At 35.8% G+C, this 27,184-nt stretch overlaps 2 protein-coding genes across 3 annotated transcripts in view; one reads left to right on the top strand and one right to left on the bottom strand.

Annotated features, from left to right (window-relative positions):
• Positions 1-18,272, top strand: part of LOC105043644 (structural maintenance of chromosomes protein 6B) — a 50,179-nt gene extending 31,907 nt beyond the window's left edge. The window contains exons 17-29 of the mRNA XM_073255726.1: positions 4,070-4,274; positions 4,377-4,505; positions 4,617-4,731; positions 7,666-7,751; positions 7,842-7,937; positions 12,372-12,508; positions 12,600-12,702; positions 16,869-16,948; positions 17,066-17,144; positions 17,307-17,364; positions 17,690-17,787; positions 17,872-17,966; positions 18,068-18,272. Of these exons, the coding sequence (XP_073111827.1) occupies positions 4,070-4,274; positions 4,377-4,505; positions 4,617-4,731; positions 7,666-7,751; positions 7,842-7,937; positions 12,372-12,508; positions 12,600-12,702; positions 16,869-16,948; positions 17,066-17,144; positions 17,307-17,364; positions 17,690-17,787; positions 17,872-17,966; positions 18,068-18,125 (1,339 nt within the window). The 3' untranslated portion in view covers positions 18,126-18,272. The remainder of the gene's footprint in view (positions 1-4,069; positions 4,275-4,376; positions 4,506-4,616; positions 4,732-7,665; positions 7,752-7,841; positions 7,938-12,371; positions 12,509-12,599; positions 12,703-16,868; positions 16,949-17,065; positions 17,145-17,306; positions 17,365-17,689; positions 17,788-17,871; positions 17,967-18,067) is intronic.
• Positions 1-27,184, bottom strand: part of LOC105043642 (uncharacterized) — a 197,448-nt gene that overhangs the window by 57,027 nt on the left and 113,237 nt on the right. The window lies entirely within an intron of this gene.

The raw sequence follows: 27,184 nt of genomic DNA, 5'->3' as shown, positions 1-27,184 counted from the left end.
TTGTTGACAATGTCTACGTGTTGTTTAATTGTTGTCGGCTTGCACAATATGTTTAGGATATAATGCACTAACCAATTTATACGTGTTTCTCATGGTTTGTGTTTGGAATATTCCTAATCCCATGTCTAGTCAATCTTAATGGAAGTGGATTAGGCTTGGATTCAGAATTTCAATCTGATTCATCTATCTAGAGGATTTTGCATGTGCTAAACCCTGATCTGACCTGAGCGCTTGCAACTTTAAATGTGGCTAGTGACATAAACAGAAGTTTGTCTTTCTTAACCATAAGACATTATTGGGTTTGTCAAAAAAACAGTTTTTCATGGTTAACGAGAAACTAGAATCCAGATCATGTTTTCTTGTTTATTGTCCACTGCAATCTTTTTGATCTTGGTTCCTGACCATCTGACCATACATGAAACTGCCAATTGAATGAGTGGAGAAAGATATCCAAGAGTTGAACAGTATATTCATATGTGCTTGAAATTATGATAATCTGATTAGTATCATTTTTGGGTTTCATTTGCCCCATATTTATCTAATTTTCATTGCAAATATTATTTAGCACTTTTGGGAGAATAATTTATATGTCAACCATGCCCTTGACAGGAGACTAGCCAGATAATCTGTTCTTTCAAAATGAAATGTGGATAACATGGCCTGTTGGTTTCTTAAGAATTAGTTGCTGAAGAATGTTCGATGAAGTTGTGAATTATGATATTTTTTGTCTTTTCTTTCTTTTCCCCCTTTATCTGGTCTTGAGAAGACTATCAAAATGAAAAAGGGTGGCAAGGTGATCAGGACAGCGAGAATAAATAAAATTCTTTATATTGTTAGTTCATTCATTTTGTTGATTTTATTTAATGCCTTTCTTGTATTTATGGAGAATCCCATATTTTTAAAAATTTGTGATGCAGGATCGAAAGATATCTGATTGGAATTTGACTATCTGAATTTATAAGACTGCGGTTATAAGTATATAGACAGCCATCCAACAAGGTAATAGGCTGAGACATGAAGAAAGCTAGGAAGTAAATGTGAAATATTAGATGATGATTTTTTATATGTAAAACACAAATTGTGTAGTTAGATCAAATGTTAGAAAATGAGATCTAGAGTCCATAAGATATGGGGAATCTCATGTTACTGGATCAGTTGGTGGGGGCCAGTTGGATAAAGTACCTTTTTAAGGAAGGAAGCAAGAAAATTAAAACGATTATGCAGTTAGCGGAATTTATTCTAACAGGTCCTTTAATGAGGATATAGAAAGGAGATGAAGGTATGCTTTAGGGGTCTGTTTGTGTATGTGAATGGATAGGAAGAACACGACAAGTACACCATGAGCAATACCAATACAGCACAAAGATCAGTTGATACTAAGATGTCAAAATCTAGCTGGCTTGATTGGGCTTGGCAGAAAAATTCTGGGTTAGTTTCCAACTGGGCCAGTCTCAAGAAGCCTGATGATTCATTTTTTATGTTGATGCTCCATGAAAAGCAGTTGGGTGACATGTGAATTTTGATGTGTGGCAGCTCTTTCAGTTACAGTTCTGTCAGTTATCCTCTTTGCTTTCTAATGTTTTAATATTGCACCCTATGTTTGATTTGAAACCTTAACCTATCTTAGTATCTTAATGAATCTGAATCTGTCCTGTTTCTTGTTCAGTATCATTTTTGGAAAAATTCCAACAACCTGCAAAACTACTTACTAGTTTGGAAACCTTTTTGAAACCATGGCTAATACATGAATCACTCCCCACCATCTGTTCACAGAGAGGTTTAAGCTCCAAGTTTGAAAGCTGTCCCATTCTGTGTGAAAGTCCCGAATATAAAAATGGAAAGAGAGCCCATATGCATGCGGTTAACTTTTTTTGATCCTTTGTTTTTCTCACCTTTTCTGTCAAGAAACTCCAAATCAAAATGAACCGAAGAATATGAGGCAGTTTTGTCAAAAGAGAAGGTGAATTGAGAATGAAAATCATCTGGTTTTGTGAAACATATATTGAGGCTTGATCATCAAATAACCTGGGTGATGCTAAACAATGGATTTAGATTATTGCTAGGTGGTTACCCAAGCACCTAGGCAAGAGGCTTGGTGCAAAGTTAGTTGTTCTCTTAATTCAGCTACTTCAGTTACAGCATCTGTTTTTTTATGCATTTCTGTAAAAATTATCATTTTTATGCTCTTTAAGACATAAGTGAGCATAGACAATTAAAATTATACTAAAGATATATTGTAGTTTATAAAATTTATACTAAAAAAAGGATGTCCTAGTGCACGAGGCTCCTGCCATTGGGGGGGGGTGGTTTAGGGCTGAGCACGGATCGGGTTTGGTCGGATTGAGAAAAAAATTTCACCCGACCGAACCCAATTGGGTTGAAGAAAATTCAACCCGTTGCCAACCGTTGATCATGTATAAACTGTTTGAAACTGAAGTGAATGTTTTGTAGTGGGTTCGGATGGATTGTGTCGGTTTGGGCTTTAATGTTGATCAAATATTGATTTTAAGTCCAATGTTGGCCCACTTAAGCTTATTTGCATTTTTTTTATCAATTTAATGCAAAAAAGGTATAAACCTTATAAGTTATAAATTTTGGATTTATTTTTGAATCTGTATAAAATAAAATAAAAAAATAAAAGATTTACTCATCTGAAAGCAACTACATCTGAAAGCATTCACTTTAGAATTGTCTCAAATTGATGTACTTCCATCAACAATTCAATATTAATATTTTCATGAATCCAAATAAGTGACGCGGTGTTTTTTAGAATAAAGTATTGAAGTTTAAACGACGCCGTCGCAAAATAAAAGTCATTTTGTGAAATACTATATCGGTTTGGTTTGGTTTCATACGATTTATAAGTGTAGGAACCGAATTCGACCGTAAATAATCAATTTTTTACAAATCCTAATCCGATTCCACCCGATTTATGTCTTTCAACCGACCAAAACCGATGTTTATTGGGTCGGATTGGGTGGGTTTCTTCAGATTTCGGTTATTTGCTCAACCCTAGTCATAATGGAGCAATTTTACTATTGACAAGGCCTGCCCTCATAAAACTGATACTGAACTGTAAAAATAAATTATTTAAAGTATGATAAATGTTATTGTTTTCTAAGCTAGAGTGCAAGAGATTGCCAAGCTCCCTTAGTTGTCATTCTTGCTGGAGGCTAGGGCTTGGGTCTGGTGTTTGAATGAATGACATTTTGCAACCACTTGACTCAACTTAAAATAGATATGTTAATTATACTAATTTTTTTCCTGCTATCCAGTCTGATGAAACTCACTCCCTTGTTAGCATCCATGTTTCATTTGTAAAAGAAGTTAGGATCAAGTACTTTTACAACCCACACGCACATTAGTATTATGACTGTATATATGCATGTATGGATAGTAGTAATGCATTTACATGTACTAATGGTGTATATATGTCACTTTCATATTTCACCCACACACACATACACGTCCTGACATAGATATATGTATGTGTGTGTTTACATGTGATTATAAGCCCATCCATAGACATATGTAAAGGTGATCTCTTTGATCTATATGTAATTCAGGAGGCTTGCCTTGGTATGCCGAGTCGTTTCTGTCACCAAGGTGCCTAGGTGACTGATCATAATAACAATGAATTGAGGACTCCTTGATAAGAGAAACCTGATCAACATCCTAGTAAATAAGGAAACAGAGTTAGCTAGCTAGAGTTTCTTAGATTTTTCACAAGTTCAGATGATTCAAAAGATCTAAAGTCAAAATGGATGGAGTAACATCACTTAGATATATTTAACATGCAGGTTTTTCTTCCATACATTGCATCTAGCTGTACTCGGTGAATATCTATGGATTGAATATGATGAAATTTAAATGTGATTTTATTCTCTTATTTTAGGATTTTATATCGATTAAAAAAAATAAGGGTAGCGAACCTCATCATGATTTCAATAAGATTTTTAAAAGGCATGTGTTCATTGTTTCATTGGGAATAATGTTATCAAATTTCAGTCCTGGACTTGCAATTTAGTGCCATCGTCATGTTGGTGGTTGTTGTTTCATGGTATATCAGGTTTTATAGAGGTTCAGTCCAGACCACCCTTCCTCCAAACAAAAGGGCCAGGGGTGGCCGGCTGTGCGGTTCTATTGATGATGAAATTTACAATATTCAAAATGAAGCCTCTAAGGTCAAAGAACTTGTTCAAGAAGGCAGAGGGAGGAAAAGAGATTCTGAGGAAGCACTTCGGGATCTTGAACTCAAAGTACAGAATACAAAGGTAATGATTTCTGTTGCCATCTAAAGATTTCTATTGCCATCTGATATCTTTTCTTTACTGCCTGATCTTTTTTTTTTTGTTTTGTTTTTAAAAATCTCTTAGAGGCGACGAATAAATGAAGAAAAGCATTTGATGTCTAAGCAACTTGCTTTGCGGGATATGAAGAACTCTTATGCCTCTCAGAAAAATGATGACCCTATGAATGTTGAGGAGCTTTACCAAGAAATCTCGGTTTGTTCCAAGTTACCTTTTGGTGATCAAGACTGTGTTTAGGGATCATATGTTTGACATTCTCTTTTAAAAGTTACCCTTTTTTGTCTTTTTTCCTTTCTTTCTTTTTAGCAAGTGCAAGATGATATACAAGGAAAGGATATGTTACTGGAGAAACTCTGTGTAAAGATGACCGTGGCACAAGAGAAAGCTAGTGACTTAAAAAAATCCATTGAAGACTTGTGTGGTATGCTTCTACATTTCCCCCATTTTTTATGTTGTGTATTCATATAAACTACATGCATGCACAGACATGTGAACACACCTATATGTTTGCACGTGCACATGCTCTGTACACATATGTTCTAGATTCATTGTGCCGGTATTGGAGCCCGGACTAGTCGGTCGGTGGTATGGTTCAGCATGCTCCTTGCCATTTCGTCCTGGACCCAAACCAACTGGAGAGGGAGAGGTTGAGGGAGAGGGTGAGGGAGAACGGGAGAGAGGAAAAGAGAGAGAGAAGGGGGAGGGATGGAGAGGAAAAGAGAGAGGCTGGTAGAGGCCACTGAGCTTCGGTGGCCTCTGCCTATCCTATCTCCCTCTCCATCTCTCTCTTTTCTCTCTTTTTTCTCCCTCTCTTTCGTTATTTTTTTATTTCGAATGCCAAAACTGTCCTGATCCACCATTGATAAGGTTCGGTACACCCCGAACTGGATGATTCGGGATAGTTATGCAATCCTTGCATATGTCTATACGTTCTTACATGATATTTTGCTAATATAAATGCTGGAGTAGCTATCATAATCTTTTACTTTATCACTTAAATTTGTAATTACATTCCAAATACTTTGATGCAAGATAGCATTTTATTTCTTTGTTATTATGTACATATTGGTATTTAGAATTATGTGATATAAAAGAAAATATATTGGAGTGCTACATAGCTTCTCAAATTTATTTCTTTTAGCTTTTGTATGATTGTGAGGGTGGGCCTTGGTGTAGTGGTAAGATTGCTTCATTATGATTTGGATATCATGGGTTTGAAACATGGAAATAGCATCTCCACATACAGGGGAGCCTCGAGCACTGGCATACCCTCTTAGAATTGATCTTACTGTTTCTGTTTATTTATTTATTTTTTTGTATAAACAAATAGATATGGGTTTGTAGTGGATTTTTATTTAGGATGATGACCCATCTGAATTTCATAGGTTTGGTTGGGGCTGTTAGGCTTCCACTTGGTAAAAATTTAGATTGCCTAATTGGTCACCTTACAGAAGACTAGTTTCTTCTGATCATTGAAAACTGTCAAAATTATGTCATTTAATGGATGACAGTCAAAAGACTTTGAATCTTTGAACCTTGTTTGCTTATTTACTTTTGGTAGATGGGGCCTCTAATTAATATTATTATTATGGTCGCCTAGACTGTAGTCACCTTGCTTGAAAATCCAAGCTTTTGTTATACAGTCTTCATGAGCTCTCTCTCAAACCCATGACCAGTACCAAACTGATTTTTCCTTCTTCCAGTTTTTTTGTTTTGATTTATTGTTTTTAAAAGACTGTCTATTCAACACAATTTGGTGTATTTTCTTGCATTTGCTTGGTGGTTTAGAGTTATTTTAGTGTTCATTGCCGTCTCAGCTTCTTAAACTTCGGAATCCACCCCGGAAGACCATAGCTCCTTCATTCTTCTAGCTGCTGGCCAGACCACTTCTTCAAAATATTTGTGTTAGCTTTTATACCTTCTGTTGGACAGCAATGGGAAGTGACTTCACACAAGCAACTCTATTGTGATTGACCTCAAAATTTAAACATGTTGGCTGGGTGTTTCCTTGACCCAGATCTGAAATCTCAATTGAGTTTTGAGTTTGGCTTGGTAAAATGGGATACATTCTGAAAAGTAATATGAGTAAATGGGTGGTCTGAGTTTAGATCCTAGTCCAAATACTCATTCTGGTTGATCTAGTACTAGATGCAGAATGAACTCGCATATTAAACCACATTCACCAAATTGCATGATACTCTGTATATGCAGGTCAATGTAGCTATATGGTTAGATTTCATAACTTGGTAAAAGGTTTGGATTTGATGTATTTTAAGCCAATTCTCTTTGAGCAGCGCTAATTGTCAGTATGCAGGTTGGCATGCCAACTCAAATATACTTAAAGTTGGTTTCTATCACTGGCTTGATTTTTAGTAAAGATGAAATAACGATCTGATAAAAGTTTGAGAAACATTTCTTTTAAGCTGGCAACTTAAAAAATGGGAGAATATTTGGGGTTTCCTTGAAAAACTTAGGGAGTTTGAGGGTGGTAACTAATGCAGTAGGTGAAGTCTTAGGAGGAAGGTAGCAAGGACTTGGCTTCAACTCCCATCTTAGTTCTCAAAAAAAGCGGGGAGGTTTATTTAATTTTGGACATAAATGCCTAAGCAGTAGTTTACACAGTATCAAAGTATCTGGGTTGCCTATTGCAAAAGGTTTTTCCAGTAATAACTATAAGACAACTTAGTAGATCTACGAGTTATGTATATAGTAATTGGCACATGTGCATATGGGATCAAGCTAATTGGCAAATTCATGAAATTAATTATTTGGGATACGTTGAAACTTCTAAAAATGTGGGCTTTGATTTGTTTATCTTATTAGTATTTTTTTTCTTATTATTTAGAGCATGTTTTGCTGAATCGGGCCGAGTTGCTCGGTTCACCCTGTACCAAGCCGAACCGGTGCGGGCCTGGTTGGTTTGGCCTTGTTTTTCGAAACCATCCCTAAACTACCCGTACCGAGACATACTGCCCTGTACTGAAGCGTATGGTAAAAAATAATTCTCCTTACTATTTTCTCCTTATATGCTACTCTGACACCTCTATCAGCATATTTTCTTCTAATTCAATCTTTGTTCTATCTTTGTTTACCTTATTGCTCTCTTGTAGACTTATAGTGCTGATGGGAACTCTTTGCTACCTCATAATAACTAATGTATCAGAACTAATGTGGGTATTTTCGTTTATCTTTATTTCTTCCTGTTTGTGCATGTGTGCTTACCATTCTCAATTCATGGCCATGGGATTTTATTACCATTTCATGTACTGAGTTATGATTTAAGAGCATGACCATTGTACTTTCATCTTAAAGAAAAGATGCTGATCTCTAGTTGCATTGCATTCTGATCTTTTAGAGTCAGCAAAAGGGGAAATCGATGCCATTGAAGTTGCCGAGCATGAATTACTGTTGGCTGAAGATGAACTGCGTGCCACAGAGGCTGTATGTTTTTTTATTTTTTCCCCTGCTGGATTGATATTATTCGCTTTTAAAATCATTGAGATGCTAATTAGATGATCTTGCTTGTATCAGAAGAGAATCCATTATGAAGGAGTCATGCAAAATAAGGTACTCCCTGATATTAAAACAGCAGAGGCAGAGTATGAAGAGCTCCAACACAACCGTCAGGTCATTGACACTTTTCTCATCCTTTCTTAGCCTTATGTGCCAATTTTTTGTTATCAATTAATTCATTGATAGTTGTGAAAAATAGTTGATTTTAACTCTACCAAGTTCTTTCTTTTTGTTTTTTGGCCTGGGGGGCTGGGGGTTCTAATCTTCTATTTGTTGGATATCGTGATCAGCAAAATAATATAAAGTCCCTAGGTGGGGTTTTTTTTGTTAATTTCTAAAAAGATTGCAAAGTTCATGATATTTTTCTATTAGATGTTGAATAATGTTTGCGCATTTGGTAACCATGGCCAGAGGTTTTTAAAAGATATATATTAATTGTTAATATCTATTGTTCTCTCTAGTTTTTTTATTTCATTCACGTCAAACAATTTAACAGAGTACTATCAAGGTGGTAGGCTTACCTCTTTGTTTGTTTGTTTGGGTTTGCACACTGGAATTTTTTGAACTTTTTTGCCACCACTTTAGTGTTGCATGAAGTGCTTCTTTAGTCTTATATTTTTCATGTTGAACCATTGCTTAGCCATGGAATATGGTCTTGTTAGAGATGTACGTGAAGTTTTAGGCTTGCGATTGTTCATCTCAATGTAGCATACTTATAAATAAAGCATGGTCTCTAGCAAGGTCTGCAATCTCGCTATCGGGTACTATACTAGTACATTGCTGGTTCGGTATGATGCTGGAATATATGCAACGATATGCATTTTGTACTGAAACAGCTCTCGAACCATTTTTCTCACTTCTTATCTTGGCACGCCTCAATATTGGTCGGTACACACATGGGTATGCCTCGGTATTGTTTGGTACCATACTGACCTGAATATGAATTTTAGTACTGGTTCTGACTTGGTACAGTCCGTACACCTTGTATGAGGTGGTTCAGGGCAATATGGCACTCCATGGTCTCAAGTGCTAGCCTATGCCTGATTAATCCTGGCATTTAACATTGGCTTGCATTTTTTCCTAGTACAATGGTACAGAATGCCATGGGCCATGTCTGCCTTGTAACAGCAACGCTTAAATCCTTGAAATAAATTAAGCTCCTTTAGCACTTAAATAGTTCATTTCTTTTCTCAGTAATATAGTTGCATTTGAGGATAAGCGGATGAGGGTTGTAAAAATCAATGAGGATAATTTGACCATTGTATTGAAAGAATTACATGTCTTCACAAGAAATAAACTAAATGGGGTCAAATTTTAGATAGAGCAGGCAAAGATTAATTAACCATCCATGGAAATTGCAAGAGAGGATTTAATTGAGCTAGCATTAATTACATTAGGCTCTTACAGGATGCTACAATGCACAACTTTTTGGACAGCCCCGGTGCATGATTTATACCAGATGCTATGGTTGTTTATTCTTATTAACTTTATTGCCCTTCAACTTCGAATCTTGGTTACCTTAAAAATGCGGTCTTCTGGATATAGGATGAATAAGAAAAAATGCACTTCCAGTTTGCAATCATCAAACAAAATTATGGACAAGTGAAAATCTTTTAGTATCTTCTTTTAAGTTTGGATGATTAAAACACCAAAAGGTTTTCTAGAGGTACCACAAACAATGCTTTAAAAGACTAGCTAGATCTTTTGTGTGAACGATGTATAAACTTCCCTAGAGACCTTGCACTTTACTGCCAGAATAGAGGAACTATGTACTACTTCTTGATATCTAATTATTGGCCTTTAAAGGAACTTTTCCCTTAAATTTCTTTACTCAAGGACTTGTTCCTTTTTACCCATTTTGGCAATGAGTGGCAATCTTGGTGTAGGGGGGAGTGTGGAGAGCATGGTTTGAAATACCTAATGGTTTGGCAGTACCTCTCAATACATACCATGCGAGGCCTACTCAATACAAGGAAGCTGGACTTGCACAAGCCCTAGATAGCTTGAATTGAGCATGGATTGATTGGTTTGGGGGCTGATTAGAGGCGGTTCACTTTGAACCAATAATGAAATGCTCTTAAACCAAGTAATATGCCTGGACACCTCACTGGAGGTGGGTAAAAGGTTGATTCTCTCTTGTTTCCACCATTTGAAGGTGGAAACAAGAGAGGAGGTACAAACTTCTATGGGGGGTTTTCATATTGGATTGACCATTCTATAATCATTTTGGTACGAATAATAAGCATATGCTACCAGCATTTGATCCACAATCAGTGCTATTAGGCATGCTTGAAGCCAAGGCCCAAAATTATCATAAATTTCATGTTAGTTATCTGTTGTTAATTAATCAAAAACATGTTTAAAGAGTGTTGTAAATCACACAAAAAGAGGAGATAATTTGATGCATGATAAGAAACAAGGTTAATGCTCTAAGAAAGTGCATTCAATAAAAATTTCGAAAATTTTAAAAAATGATTAAAAATATGGATTAGTAAGCTGATGCCTAGTATGTGATCATTAATGATAATAGTGATCATTTGATGATTTTGGTTTGCAGGTATTGCTATTGTTAAATGTTGTTAATTGCTAATTTAAGCATGTATATCCTTTAAGCGTATATTAGATTGCAAGTAATGTGATGATATGTAATTCTTTATGGATGTAAATGACGTCAATACACACAAAAATTCCTAACTCAATACTCCTATCTTATTTCTTGCAAAAGGATAGCATTTAGATACAAATATATATTAAGAAGCCAAAATCGTAGTTTAGAGCATAAATTTGTGTACTCATTGACACCCTTTGTTTGTATGATCCTTGGTACAACATGTACCATAGCCACCCTTGACCAAGTGGTACCAATCCTCGATATTTCGAATGTTGGTGGAGCGGCACAAGAGATTGGTTTAAGGGTTGCACAAAAAGCAGCTTTGACCCTTGTAGTCGAAATCTAGCTATGGGAAAGGTACCCGCTTTGGAATCTTCCTGGAATCTCGAATCCACACCCGCCTCCTAGGTGCTTCCTTTCTAGAAATGTTTCTAAAATACTTGCTTCCCTGAACATTGACCTATGCCTAGTCCCCGGTTTGCAAAGGTTTGACTGGTGGTAAAGTATGGGAGGTAGTTTGGATGCTGAGGGTTGGGATGAGGGTAGCATGGGACTTGGGGCTAGGAAGGTTGTGGGTGGGTACAAGTGAAGTTAGGGAAAGGAGGTCAGGTAGGTCACAGGAAGGAGGGTGACTTAAGGGAGTAGAGGTTGATGAATGGAGCATATGACCTCACTTCACAATAAATAGGTTAAATTGGTTTAGCTTATCAAGCTAGTTTGGAATGAAAAGAACATTGCTAATGTTGATCTGTTCAGTTCCAAAAGTTTTGCCATGCCTCTTCTTTGACGGGAAAAGAGCATGATAGTTTCTCTTAAGCAAGGGCATGAAGTCAAAAGGACTGATTAAGCTAGTGTTATACCTAATAAGTGATAACACTTGTTGAGTGTTATAACTATTTGATAATTTAAAATGATTTCTACAATGCATATATTTTGTTGCAATTGGCCGTACAAGAGGAATTATTATTAATTCAATAGCTACAACCCAATATGAAGTATCATAACCATCCAAAAGTATGCTGAACAAATGGAGAATTGCGACACATTTGTGTAAGATTTACTTTAGCAAATTTAACTCTTTTCATAGTTTTAGAGCATTATGCAAGATTTATCCCTTAAGAATGCGTGGATGTGTATTTTTATGTGTTAAAGGCACCACATCACTTACATTGTGGTCCTTAAGCATATAGGCATAACTAAGTGAAAATAGACAAAGTTTAATATAAACTTACCTTTATCAAAAAATTTAATTAAGCAGAGAAAAAAGGGGGAAATCCATGTATCAAAAGCTGAGCCTATACAACATCATTCTTTTCCATTTTACGAGAGCTTGTAGCTGGATTTCATCCATTTATGCTGCAATTGCTAGCTGCCACCTTTTATATAATCTTCATAATATAGTATTCCTAAGAAAAATTAGATAACATGCCGTTTTAAAATGTAACTACATAATTATTTATGCCATTGCTCCATTGTGACCTATGTATCATGGATTTGAAACATTAAAACAGCCTCTGTGCACATTGGGGTGGGGCCACATTCATCTGACCCTCCTTGGACATTGTAATGGCGAGAGCTACCACATAAAAATCCACTTCCAGCAGATGATAATTAAACATAAGTAAGAACCATTGCAGAAGTTGAATGCTCATCGAGTGACAGTCATAGAACACGGGCTGCATCTAAAGTGAAAATTAGACTTTCATGCTTAAAGTTGTCCTATTGCTGCCAAAACCCATTGACAGGTTACAAAAAACAATTTAGAGAAGGATCTTGGAACACCATAAATAATCTACTTCTATCTTTAGTTTGATATTTTTATTTCTATGTCATGTATCATAATTTAAATTTTATATTTGGTATTAAATATATTGTTGCTTCCACTATTTATGATTGCCATGTGTTTCAACTTATTCATAAGTACTTCAAATCTCCAGGAAAACTTTAGGAAGGCTTCTATCATATGTCCTGAGTGTGAAATGGAAGCTTTGGGAGGCTGTGCTGGGTATACTCCAGAGCAACTCAGTGCCCGATTAAACAGATTGAAGCAGAGGCTTCAGCATGAGAGCCAGAGGTCTAATTCAGTTGCATGATATTCTTTTTGCAGTATCATTAATCTATGACAATTTAGTAAAGATTATTTCATTAGTGTGTTTGCCTTGCAGGTACAACGAATCTATTGATGATCTTAGAGCAATGTATGATAAAAAGGAGCGCAAAATTCTAAAGAAACAGATAACCTATGCAACTTTCCGTGAGAAGTTAAATGTAAGTTCTGATTTATGTTGTAGCAACATATGCTAGCATTCTCAAGTTTTTCTTACCAGTAATATTTCTGGAAGCTTTTTACCTGAGAATTATTAATCAGATAGGCTTTGAACTTGTCGAAAAAGGTTTAAGATTACCGGTCTTAATGTGTGTGCACGCCTTGCTCTCCCTTTCAAATGTGTTCTTTTTTCCTAGATTTTGCATCATGTTGGTATCTGATGCTTTTTTTCTGTTGTCATGCAATTGTGCGGTAATTGTAATGGAACTAAAACATGTTTGTGAAATCACATTTTTATGTGCATGCATATCAAAGAGAGCAAATAGGTGAAAATGAGCAAGAATCTGAGAAAATTACCTACTTGTGATATTACTAACAGGGAGCTTGCTTTTGGTGTATTACCACCTTGGGTTGCACTTCTACTCCACAAGTTCTGTTGATCGTTCTGTGTGTGTTGACCTTCTACTTAGTGCATCGTTAGATCTCTTGTAATTCTAGTAACATAATAGTCTGTAATTGTTTGTTTGCAATGCCATAATTTTGTAGCTATTAATACTTATAAGTGTCGCGTAAAGTTGTTCCAGCCATGGTGTGCTTCGCTGATTCAATTCTATATTATAATAGGATTATGAGACATGAAGATAAGTGAGGAAGTAATACCTGGCCACCTTATAGACTGCCTGGTTAATTTGTTATATTCTATGTTAAGGGGTATACTTCATATTCGGATCTTGGGGTAAATTCAAAGTCAACAAGAGCAAAATGCTAATTGTTGAACATCATATGATGACTTTTGCATAACTGGGGAGGATTCATTTATTGTTGCATACATCATTTTAAGAAATTCGATCTATTCATGTGCCAATCTTTGCTGCTAAAATGGCATGAAGTGTTAAATGTTCATTTAAAGCCTCCACTTGTTTTACTCCACCTTCTATTGTTTATTAATGTCTCGGCCTTTTTGAAGCATGATGGTGCAATGTTTTGCATACTTTATGAAATAATGTTCGATCTTTGTTAGAAGTAGTTAGGTTACATGGTTCATTTAGGGTCACAACTGCTTTGGATTAGATGGTTGAAACTTCTTTGAGTACTTGGATGGTAGTGACAGTGGAAGTATACTTTTATAGACATTAATCACATAAGGATTTAAAGAATTGATCTCAAGTAGGTGGGATAAGTCTTTTTTGATTATTTGCTGATAGAGGGGGAAACAAGCCTAGATGAGTACTGAGCTCCTTAGGCTCAGGTAATTATGTGAAATGTATGCCAATCTTCAGAACAAATGTTTCAAGCTGGCTTGTTTTTTAAGTGAACAAGCTAATTGTTGAGCCAAGCCTGAGCTTGTGCTTATTTTGCATGCCTGTAGCTTTTAATCTTCATTTGTTTCAACTTCAGCTTTTAATGAAGTTGGAGCTTGACCGTTTTGCTAATTAAGCAAATTCAATCAAGTATGCTAAAATCCAAGCTTGGGCTTGATCTAAGAGGATCGTCTGACTCACCATGAACCAATCTAGCTACTTCAGGTAGGTCCAGATAAGCTTCGGGAGCAAGATTCATGACATCCAGGACTCAATTGGATACCAAAATTTTGAGAAGCTATACTTTTAATATGGAAAGAATTTGGTGATGCGACTCAAGGCATAACTGATATAAGAATCAAAATCTAGCTTCTGGCCAAATTTGAGAATTTTGAAATATTTTTATTATTTTAGTAATTTGTGTCATCTTTTAGTTAGCTGGACTTCATCAGAATAAAACGAGAGATTTCATCCTCTTCTAACTAGAAGAAGAAAGATTCAAATAAAAAGTGGACCTTTACAGAATGGTAGAGAACCTGCACCTTCTTTTTTAGCTGGAAGAAGAAATTAACTCAAATAAGGACCAAAGTTGATAAATAGAGGGCATACATCATCGTTCTGGAGGGAAATCGAGGGAGTGAAAGAGCATAGACTGTGCCACCATTAGAAACCTAATATTGTGAGTGAAAGGAAAGCATAGATTTTACTTTCCACCCATATGTATCACAATTTATGGATTGTGAAAAATTAATGAAATAAATTGGGTCCTAGATATTATTTTCTCTAATTTTCCTTTTGTAATAAGAGATTTGAGTTATGTAGGTTGAAGAAATTTGTCCTGATTAGATTAAGTTGCTATCATAGCTTCAGTCATCTAATCTATTAGGACCTGAAATTTATGGTTTAGACTTAGGAGCAGTGCAAGCAAACAGAAAAACCACTTTCAGTGCTCAAAGTACATCGAAGGATAAAAGCAAGCATGGTTGCTACTTCTGCCTTGATCAATAAAAACAAACAGAAGATTCCCCAAATGTCTGAGCGTGTGACTCAAGTAATGCTTTCAGCTTCGACATGTGCAACTCCTATTACAAGATTGTCTCCAATATCTAGGTATGATGGAAAGTTTGTTCTACTAATGTTGATATAGGTAGATATTCCATATTAGAGGATAAATTCAAACCAGAAAACTAAAATGCTCAAGTGTAAGAAGGAAAAGCAAATATTTCCCAACTTCAAATTTTAATTTAGGAGCTAATTCCCCAAGCAGGGATTGCTCTAATCCATAAGAATCATTTGACCTATCATTGACCAACCTTTCCACTTCGAATAGGTCCAGAAAGTTTTTGGAGCAGAATCTATCATATCCAGGACTCAATCAAGTATTGAAACTTCGGGAAGCCATAAATTCTAATCCAGGAAGAATTTGATGATGCGACTAAAGATGAAATTGCTATATCAAGATCTACTTCTAGCCAAATTGGAGAATTTTTATTAGTTTCTCATTTTTTAGTAATTTGTATCCTTTTCTAATTAGAATTGGAATCTAACTCAATTTGGGCTCGACTTCACTAGGATAAAAATATGGATGTTTTCATCCTCTTCTAACTAGAAGAATATTCGGATAGCTAAAGAGAGTGGACCTAATAGTAGAGAACTTGTAACTTTCTTTCAGCTTGAAGGAAAAACCAACTAAAATAAGGAGAATGAAAGTAGTATAAATAGAGGGCATATGCCATAGTTTTGGAGGGCAATAGAGGGAGCAAAAGCATAGAGTGTAGACTCTATTTTCCACCATGATATGTACTACATTTCATGGATTTTAAAAAATTAGAAATAACAGGGGATCTAGACCCTACTTGCCAATTTTCCTATTTTCTAATATTTGTTTAAGGGATTCAAGTTAAGCAAATTGAAGGAATTTCTTCATTAGCCTGATTGGATTACATTGGAAACACTGCTCTGGATGATTTACCATAGTAGTGATATTGATCTTTTTTTTTTTTTTTTTTCCCATTAAGTAACCTGCTAAACAAGTGTAGATGCACCTTCATGCAGTGTTGTTGCTTTCTGTTTTTTTATCATGTGGAGAAATCAAATAATTATGTGGCACGTAGATTTTGCATATGTATAATGCCTAGGGCTGCAGTTATGACACTAGTTGCTCAGGCTTTAACTGTTATACCATGCACCAGAGAGGCTGAGTGGTTAGGTTTGAGTCGGCAAGTGTTCTGTGGTTTTCAGGCAAAAAAAAGAGGTACTTTTGGTGGATATTTAGATGTATATTTTGTTTGCTCTAGGGGGTTGTTACTTGGTGCAGTGTTAAAAGGCTTGAGCTCACAGGCACAATGATACGGGTACGTAGGGCAGGAGCCCCTTTGCAAGCTGATGGGTGCTGAATTTCAGATGAAGTCAAAGCATCTATTCAGGGATGAAGATGTTGCATACTGCAAGACTTGAATTAGATCTTTCAGATTTCATCAAATAGTTTCTAAGTTTTTGCCCTCTTGGAGGCAGGGTGCTACTGCAGAGGTTTTGGATGTGCATTCTTTTAAAATATGTTGAGAAAGAAAATTATTTTAACTGAGGATGGGTTTCCTAGATATCATGTTTCTTATGAGGGGCTGATGACTTGTGCTGAAATGGTAGCTTAGTTTAGCAATATGGAGCTTTTGCTATCCCTTGCTGCTTTGTTTGTCCTGGTGACCTTTTTTTAACTTTCTGTCTTGTTGCTTTCTTGTCAGAGTGTACAAATACATGCCCCTTGGGAAATAAGTACTGATCTTATTCATTCACTTGTCTGTGAGATAATGATGTGTCTTACCTTCCGGTATACTTGATTATATAACTAAATGTTATTGTATTTGTAGGCATGCCAGAAGGCACTTGATTTGCGCTGGAGCAAATTCCAGAGAAATGCTAATCTGTTAAAGCGACAACTAACTTGGCAGTACGTGCAATTTGCCTGTCAATGTTTTTATTCACTGGTTCTTATCTATCTGAGAGCAGTGTGTGGATTATAGGTTTTCTTGACAGTTTAGTTAACCTTGCTTTATTTGTCGATCAGGTTCAATGGACATTTGAGGAAGAAAGGTATAAGTGGGCACATTAAGGTAGACTATGAACAGAAGGTTTTATCTGTGGAGGTGAGCAAATTAATTATCATGTAAAGAAGCCTTCTCAATCTGCATAATATCTGTTTTTGAGATGGAGGTCATTGGTGCTACTCAAGCTACCAGAAATTTTTGATAATTACTAGGGGAAACTATGAGAGGGGAAACTATGATGGTGTTTCCTTTCTCTTGCAGGTAAAGATGCCTCAGGATGCATCTGGCAACAGTGTTCGGGATACTAGAGGGCTTTCAGGTTCCCAGTTTTTTCTCTTTTCAATTGATTGTGTAATTGCTACTTATTCTGGTTTTGGTGTCTTGACTGGTAATAAATGCCAAATCCTGCCATATGCTGCTCCTCTTTATCCTTTCTCTTAGCATAATTGTTTTCAAATCCTTTCTGATTATTCTTTTTGTGTGTGTGTGTGTTCATTAGTTGGGTTTTTTCATGGAATAATAGTTATTGAACGTTGATTGTGTCAGTACAATCATTGACAGTTTTTTTTGAACACATCAATCTTATGTTGCTTTCATGCAGTGTCAAAATCATCTGGTTTACTGAGATCTCATTGTTTTATCAGGTGGGGAGCGCTCCTTTTCCACTCTCTGCTTCGCATTAGCTCTTCATGAAATGACAGAAGCACCGTTTCGAGCCATGGATGAGTTTGATGTGTTCATGGTGAGTGAATACTGAGATCTGCCCTTTCTTTCTGAGATCTGTATTATACAGTAGATGGTATCTAAAAGCTTATTTGGTTTCTAGGATGCTGTTAGTCGAAAGGTCAGCTTAGATACTCTCGTGGATTTTGCGGTGGCGCAAGGATCACAGTGGATATTCATCACCCCGCATGAGATCAGGTGATAAGTTACTGTTCTATGTTTTATATGATCATTTTGTTACAGAAATTTTTACGTGGCTGCAGTAGATTGATTTGTTTTCTCGCTACCATGGTTTTCAGCATGGTTAAGCCTGGGGAGAGGATCAGGAAGCAGCAAATGGCAGCACCTCGTGGTTAAGCAACTGTACCATAACATCAAGCGTTAATACTAAAATTGATCAGAACAATGTCTTATTGTAACATTATTCAGTGAAAGGCCGGCAGCCATCCGTTGCCTCAGGACATCATCCTGGGTGGTTAGGATGTCTTTTGAAAGGTTTACCTATTGGCATCTCCAGTTTCATATGGAAAATGTGTCTGCTTTCGCTTCACTCGAACTCGACGAGCCCTGCAATTATCCATCCAATGGAAAACAAACTTAAAAAGGAAGAAATTATTATTATATTTTTAAGAAGAGGGTTTAGTGATTGTGGCTTAAGATTGAAAGAGGGCTTGCTAGGTTTCTCAATTCAATAAACTGGAATAATAAAAATTAATGGCTGACAAGATTTCCTATGCAATGATAGGTCAGCTAGCCAAACTCAAATATGGGACGGCAGGCAGGGGAGAACTCAGGAGGTTGTTGAATTTGTTATTGACCTGTTTTTTTTCAGTTCAAGAATAAAAAATAAAAAAGTATTTTTGGAATAAAACAATTTACTCCGCTTCTTCATCCTTAAATATGGGACGGCACCCGCTGACTCGCTGCTGTCGTAGGCCGTGATGTAGCCCTCCGCTCTTTTTTTTTTTTTTTTTTTCCCTCCCCAAATTGGTATGGTCCCTTCCCACGTCTTTCCGCTTTTCTCGCTGTACCCATTTGCGAACTCTCTTTCTATTGTCGCTCTTTCTTGGCATTGGGTTTTTGCGGGTTGGCCGTAGGTTTGGGTGGGTAGATTTTTGGTTGGGCTGTGGTTTGAAATTTTAAAGTAATTTTTTATGCATCATATCCGGTATTTAAAAATATATCTATCCATCTGATTGAATCATGTAGTCATCATTTTTCAATACATATTTAATATTTATAAATTTATTTTTTTATTTAAAATTTTAAATAATAAAATTATTTTTTATTTTTAAAAAAATTATGATATTATGTGGTTATATTATATTATTTTATGATCAGATGATTTTTTGTATGTCAAAAAAAAATATTTTTATCATTTAAAAATTTTATAAATATTTAATGATAAAAATATTTTTTAATAATTTTTAAATAAAGAATTATGATATTTTATATATAAAAAAATTATAATTTAATTATATGATATCATAATATGGTCATAGAATATGGTCATCATAATTTATTCAGAATAGAAAAAATATTTTATTATTTAAAATTATAAATAAAAAATAAAAATTATAGATATTAAATATATATTAAAAAATGATGATTATATATTTTAATACAATTGGATGATATATTTTACGTCAATTTTATTACACGTATATAAATATTTTCTTTGAAACTTAATTTCCAATGGGTTGGGACTAAAGCTTGGCTTTATCCAAAGCGCAAGCATAGCGCCAGGCTCAAAGTCTTAGCCTGACTCATGGCACCAAGTCTAACGATGACTCCTGAACCTGTCATCCAGTCTTAATCGTCTCTTCTCCAGATGCCTGGCGTGCGTATGCCTTTGTCTCTTCTTTCCAACCAAGTTGGGTGGCATTCCCATGCATTGGGTCTCTCTCTCCAAGCTCGGTGGATGGAAACGGCAGATTAACGAGGCCCTCTCCCCTCCTCTATGCCTCACCCTTCCGATCTCTCTCTCTCCATTCTGAATTATTCCACATCCAATTTTAAAAAGATTTTACTTAATTATTTCTTATGTGTCTTATTTCAAATGAGACTCCATCTCTAGTATTACTTTATTTAGTTTAGAATTTATATTTTAGTTGATTTTGATTTTTGACTTCAGATACGAGTCAAACTTCTATCTATGTGGGTGTTCTATTTAAAGGAATTTTTGATGTTTCCTTTAGGTGTGGGAAGAAAAGGAGAGGAGATAGTATTTTTGTATGTGGATGTTCTTTCATCAAATATTTTTGTGAGGTTTTAGTCTTTATTTTTTGAATAAAATTATTTTTTTTCTCTCAAAATTTTCTTCTATAATTATTTTTTTCTTGCAATTTTCTATAAATATTTTTGTGTTTAGTATTCATTTTGGATTTTGGGCCGGCACGGATCAATCTAATCTGAGTAGCATGTAATTCTATATGTTATCAAAGCTATAGATTTGAAAATTAATATTTCGTGCATTTGTAGCTAAGCGTGGTTGAAGAGCTTTCAATAATTTATCTTGCAGTAGTGTAATCATGTAAATTTTTGTTTGGTAATTCAAGAGTTGAAATTGAACAACCACCAATTACGCGTATTGGAAAGTCTACATCCAATCTTATTCGATTGGATAAAATTTGTAGAACATTGTGAATGAGACCAATATGGTGAAGCCACCTGAAACTTTAAAATGTAAAAGTAAGAAAAAAAAGTAAGAGACCAAAGTTGGAAATTGTATGTTTATTCTCAGAATGAATGTAAATGAAGAAAATCAACAGTATATTCGACATATAGAGAGGCCAAAAAAGATATGCGATATTTTTGTTGCCCTCTGCTAAAAATCTAATGAGGTTTAGCTTCCAAATTTGGAAAATGAGGTTGGTGTGATAACCCGGCCCAATTGGGCCCAGAATCAGCCCACAAAAAGAAAAAAGGGGGAACGGAAGAAGACTCCCTTTAGGAGTCTTCTTCTTCGATGAATCCTGATCGGAGAAGGATTCTAGGATCCTTAAAACTCTAGGGCCCTCTATAAATAAGCCTCTCCTCTCCCTCTCGATCCTCCACTGGCGATCGTTGAGATCAAATTTCCTTAGAAGCCGCAGCACCCTCTTTTTGTGTTCGTCGGAAATTGAAGGTCGAAGAGGCCACCGAAGTTCAGGTAAGGGTTCAATCTTCCTTCCTCTCCCTCTTTTCTTTCTCCCCATGATTTTATACCCCTCGCCGGCCATCGGGATCACCAAAAAACCCATGAAGCGTGAAACCCCTATTTGACCGGCCACATTTCTCTCTTTTCCAGCCACCAACACCATCGATTTCGACGTCTCATCCCCGAGATCGGACCCCATCCATCTCCCTCTCTTTCCTTGAGTGTTTGGCTGCCGGCGATCGACCCATGGTCGGAAATCATGAAGAAGGGGACGGATCCTCTGTTTTTTCAAAAAAAAAAAAGAGGAAGGAAAGCTTGCCGGCCGAACCCCGTCGCCGACCGGCTTCGCATGGTCGGCCGTCGTTGCCAGACCTCCGGCCAAGCCGACACCCCATCGGAGCCTGAGCCACCGAGGGGGGGACCTCACGGTCTTCCCCTGTTTCAGCCAAGGGAGGCTGCGGGAAGAAAAGAAGAAGGAAGAAGAAGAAGAAAAGAAAAGAAAAGAAAAATATAAAAAAGAAAAAAAATAGAAAAAAATAGAAAAATAGAAAAAGAAGAAGAAGATGAGAGAGAAATTTTCTCTTTCTCCTTTCTCTCTCTTCCTCTCTCCTCTCTCTACCTTCTCTCTCTATTTTTTCTCTCTAAATTTTCTTCCTATTTTCTCTCTCTAGACCCTTTTATCTCTTTTTATGAATTTTATCTCTCTAGGATCATTCTCTCTCTGATTGTATCATAGATCCTAGGATAAACTTGAGATGAAAATATAATGATCTGAGATTGCTCTAAAATTCGTGCAGTAGATTGGATCCCGATCCGATCTATATTCAAAATCGATAACATCGATCATAGTTAATCCATATTAAGTCACCCTGATATAACCTCTGATGATCTCAACCATGATTGCCATTTTTGAAGGATACGAAATTCTCTCTCCACTTTCTCTCTCTACTTTCTCCTCATGATTGACTTTCTCTCTCTAAGAAGATCTATGAATCCTGTACCGAGTCATGCCTTCATCTTTTAGGGTTCATATTGACTCTAACAAGATAATCCGAAGTGGCTTTGATATCCGTGCTGTATGTCAACCTCATTTGATCATATCAAGGATCTTTCAAATTCATTATTAAAGAATCCTATTGATTGATCTTGACCTTAATTCAATCTGTGCTTCACGATTTCTTGATCAAGTCACTTGAATCTGACCCTCAGATAAGAGATCCTGAATTGCTCTGGTATCTGGATGGTCCGACACATCCGGTCAACAGTCTTCTTTCCTTATGATTTGATCTTGTTATAGTTATGGAATAGAATTTGATAATGATTTGATATTTTAAATAGGATTAGCTGATTCTTCTAACGAAGTCTGAAGATCTAAGATGAACGAGGTAAGTAGATCTTATGCTCCTTATTTATTTTTTAAATGATCATATTTTTATGCAAAGAATTACTATTGATGGAATCATAATTTTTCATAAAATAAGGATCGGCATATGTGATATGAAAAAGTATGTTTTATTTTGAGCATTGATTTCATGAATATTCTTATGAAAATAGCATGATTATGAAGCATGAATTTTATTGTTTTTTCATCTATGTATATGTATGCTTTAAGAAAAAGATATAATGATTTCAAAGGCTCTCAGATGGCTATGAATGAATTCCTTCGGGAAGGTCGATATTCGGAGCTAACATCCACACGAAACATGACTCTGCCAGCGGGTATAAAGTTGGCACATGAATTAAGAACTCTGTTGATTAAGAAATATGACCCTGTCACGGGTATAATAGTGACCTTAGCACGAATATCTGTGAGCAATATTTTGAAACATGACATGAATGCATGATGAAAATAATTTACGATTTATGATTGTGAAATATATATGATTTATACATGCATGATGAGTTTATAACTTGTTTTGTTATATGCTCTATGAAATGCTTTATTTTGTATTACCTGTTATTTTCTAAATATTGCATTATCATGAAAAACTTATGTTTGATCCGATAAGGAAGTGCAAGTTCTACTTACTGGGCTAGTATAGCTCATATTCTTTTTGTTTTCTTTTTGTTTGAACAGAAAAATAAGGTTAGGATCGGCAAAAAGAATCTAAACTTGAAGATCGACATAGCAAGCTTGAAAATTTGATAGCAGAAGTTTAATTTATTTTATAATCATGGATTTGTAGTTATTTATGAATGTTGAGATTCGGGTTAGTACTTGTTTTTGGATTTAGATGCTCTGAACCAATATTGGTTCGATTATTTGATGAATAATAGAATTGAATCTTTTTATTTGATGAATTTTAGATGATTATGATGGATTGGCTTCGTGTTATCGTGGGCTCCATCCCTCGGTAGCATGGCCGTGTTATGTCCCGGATTTGGGGCGTGATATTTTATGGTATCAGAGCTTAGGTTATAATCATTGAGAATTATGATATAAATGATATAAATGATTAGGATATGATAGAATAATATCAGAGCTTAGGTTTAAGATCATTGAGATTATAAAGTGATATCAAAACTTTATGTATGATCAATAGGATGTGACCGAGTGGAGCATAATGGATAATATCAAAGCTTAAGATTATGATCATTAAGGACGTAATAGAATGATATAAAGTTTAGGTTATGATCACTAGAGAATATGATTTCAGGTGGTATTTGAGCTTAAGGTTATCATTATTCGGGATTGTGACTTTAGTGATATTTGAACTTGAGGCTAAGATCATGAGGAACATGATAGATATAAAAGAAAAGATTCAATAATTTGATTTCGAATCAATAGATATTATGATGAAATTTATGCATAAGTGGCATATGATGTCTATAATAGAATTGACGAGTTATATCTTAGATTTCAATTAGCAAGGTTGACCTGAGTACGAGAAGTATTGATCCTAGAATGAAGTGGGAGGTATTGATATATTATGTTAGGTATACTTGATGACATTGGAATGCTAAACCTATATGGATAAAGGACATGATAATTTTGCTGATTTTGATGTTAATTTCTTTGCAAAGAAAAGTTAGTTTGGAAGTTGTCTAAATGATTGTAAGGTAAATTAAAGGTTAACTCAAATTAATTCTAGATATATTGGATTCTTGAGGAGTGGTGAAGCTTATATAATAAGTTCAAACATAGAAGGTGGATGAAGATTTAATTTTGATGTGCTATGTCTAAGAGATAGTAATAACAAAAAAATCTTAAATTTTACCCTAAATTGTATATGAAATCTGAAAGTTGAATCTATCTTTGGTTGATTTAATATACAAAAATATTTTTATTTTTGATAGACTTAGATAATTTGGTAAGTTGAGATCAGAGTGCACAGCAAAAGTGTGATGGTCTGAATTGATTAGAAATATTAATCATCTAAATCAAAAGATATTATGAAATACGTTAGTTGTAAATAAGGAAGGATTTTATTGATAATAAATGAATGTTAGAGAGAAAATCTATCTGATCAAGGAAAGACTCAAAGCAACACAGGATAGACAGAAGAGTTGGGCAGATAGAAAAAGAAGAGAATTGAAATTTCACTTCGATGATCATATTTTTCTAAAAATATCACCTACAAAAAGTGTCATGAGGTTTGGAAGACATGGCAAGTTGAGTCCGCGATATATTAGACCTTTTGAAATTTTGAGCCGAGTAGGAGATGTTGCTTACGAACTAGCTTTACCACCAGATTTATCCAAAGTGCACAATGTCTTTCATGTTTCACTACTGAGAAAGTTTATACCTGATCCAAATAACGTGATAAAGTATGAGCCATTGCAAGTTCATAAAGATTTAACTTATGAAGAATTTTCTCTCCGAATTATTGATCGAAAAGAGCAAGTTCTAAGACGGCTCATCATTCCGTATGTGAAGATTCACTGGAGTAATCATGAAGAGAGAGAGGCTATATGGAAGCTTGAAGATGATATGAAGACGAGATATCCATACTTATTTGAAAATGAAGGTATGTTAAATTTTGAGGATGAAATTTTTTTTTAAGGGGGGTAGAATGTGATAACCCGGTCCAATTGGGCCCAGAATCAGCCCACAATCAAAAAAAAAAAAAGGGAACGGAAGAAGACTCCCTTTAGGAGTCTTCTTCTCCGATGAATCCTGATCGGAGAAGGGTTCTAGGACCCTTAAAACTCTAGGGCCCTCTATAGATAAGCCTCCCCTCTCCCTCTCGATCCTCCACCGGTGATTGTTGAGGTCAAATTCCTCTCTTTTTCCCTTGGAAGCCGCATCACCCTCTTCTTGTGTTCGTCGAAAATCGAAGGCCGAAGAGGCAACTGGAGTTCAGGTAAGGGTTCAATCTTCCTTCCTCTCCCTCTTTTTTTTCTCCCCATGATTTTAGACCCCTCGCCGGCCATCAGGATCACCAGAAAACCCATGAAGCGTGAAACTCCTGTTCGACCGGCCACGTTTCTCTCTTTTTCGACCACCGACGCTGTCGATTTTGAGGTCTCATCCTCGAGATCGGACCCCCATCCATCTCCCTCACTTTTCTTGAGTGTTTGGCTGCCGACGACCGACCATGGTCGGAAATCATGAAGAAGGGGACGGATCCTCTATTTTTTCAAAAAAAAAAGAAGGAAAGCTTGCCGGCCGAACCCCATCGTCGATCGACTTCGCATGGTCGGCCGTCGTTGTCAGACCTCCGGCCAAGCCGCCACCCCATCGGAGCCCGAGCCACTGAGGGGGGGACCTCACGGTCTTCCCCTGTTTCAGCCAAGGGAGGCCGCGGGAAGAAAAGAAAAGAAGAAGGAAGAAGAAAAAGAAAAGAAAAGAAAAGAAAAAAAAATAGAAAAAAAATAAAAAAAATAAAAAAATAAAAAAAAGAAGAAGATGAGAGAGAAATTTTCTCTTTCTCCTTTCTCTCTCTCTTTCCTCTCTCCTCTCTCTATCTTCTCTCTCTATTTTCTCTCTCTAGATTTTCTTTCTATTTTCTCTCTCTAGACCCTTTTATCTCTTTTTATGGATTTTGTCTCTCTAGGGTCATTCTCTCTTTCTGATTGTATCATAGATCCTAGGATAAACTTGAGATGAAAATATGATGACCTGAGACTGCTCCAAAATTCGTGCAGTAGATTGGATCTCGATCCGATCCATATTCAAAATTGATAACATCGATCATAGTTAATCCATATTAAGTCACCCTGATATAACATCTGATGATCTTAACCATGATTGCCATTTTTGAAGGATACGAAGATTCTCTCTCCACTTTCTCTCTCTACTTTCTCTCTCATGATTGACTTTCTCTCTCTAAGAAGGTCTATGAATCCTGTACCGAGTCATGCCTTCATCTTTTAGGGGTTCATATTGACTCTAACAAGATGGTCCGAAGTCGCTTTGATATCCGTGCTGTATGTCAACCTCATTTGATCATATCAAGGATCTTTCAAATTCATTATTAAAGAATCCTATTGATTGATTTTGATCCTAATTCGATCTGTGCTTCACCATTTCTTGATCAAGTCACTTGAATTTGACCCTCAGATAAGAGATCCTGAATTGCCCTGGTATCTGGATGGTCCGACACATCTGATCAACAGTTTTTTCCTTATGATTTGATCTTGTTATAGTTATAGAATAGAATTTGATAATGATTTGATATTTTAAATAGGATTAGCTGATTCTTCTAACGAGGTTTGAAGATCTAAGATAAACGAAGTAAGTAGATCTTATGCTCTTTATTTATTTTTTAAATGATTATATTTTTATGCAAAGAATTGCTATTGATGAAATCATAATTTTTCATAAAATAAGGATCGGCATATGTGATATGAAAAAGTATGTTTTATTATGAGCATTGATTTCATGAATATGTCTTATGAAAATAGCATGATTATGAAGCATGAATTTTATTATTTTTTATCTATGTATATGATGCTTTAAGAAAAAGATATAATGATTTCAAAGGCTCTCAGATGGCTATAAATGAATCCCTTCGGGAAGGTCGACATCCGGAGCTAACATTCACACGAAACATGGCCCTGCCTGCGGGTATAAAGTTGGCACATGAATTAAGAACTCTGTCGATTAAGAAATATGGCCCTGTCATGGGTATAATAGTGATCTTAACACGAATATCTGTGAGCAATGTTTTGAAACATGACGTGAATGCATGATGAAAATGATTTATGATTCATGATTGTGAAATATATATGATTTATGCATGCATGATGAGTTTATAACTTATTTTGTTATATGCTCTATGAAATACTTTATTTTGTATTACCTGTTATTTTCTAAATATTGCATTATCATGAA

This window comes from Elaeis guineensis, chromosome 4, assembly GCF_000442705.2.
Source record: "Elaeis guineensis isolate ETL-2024a chromosome 4, EG11, whole genome shotgun sequence".
Classification (NCBI taxonomy): domain Eukaryota; kingdom Viridiplantae; phylum Streptophyta; class Magnoliopsida; order Arecales; family Arecaceae; genus Elaeis; species Elaeis guineensis.
The sequence above is the reverse complement of the archived record's forward strand: the minus strand, read 5'-3'. Positions and strand labels throughout refer to the sequence as shown.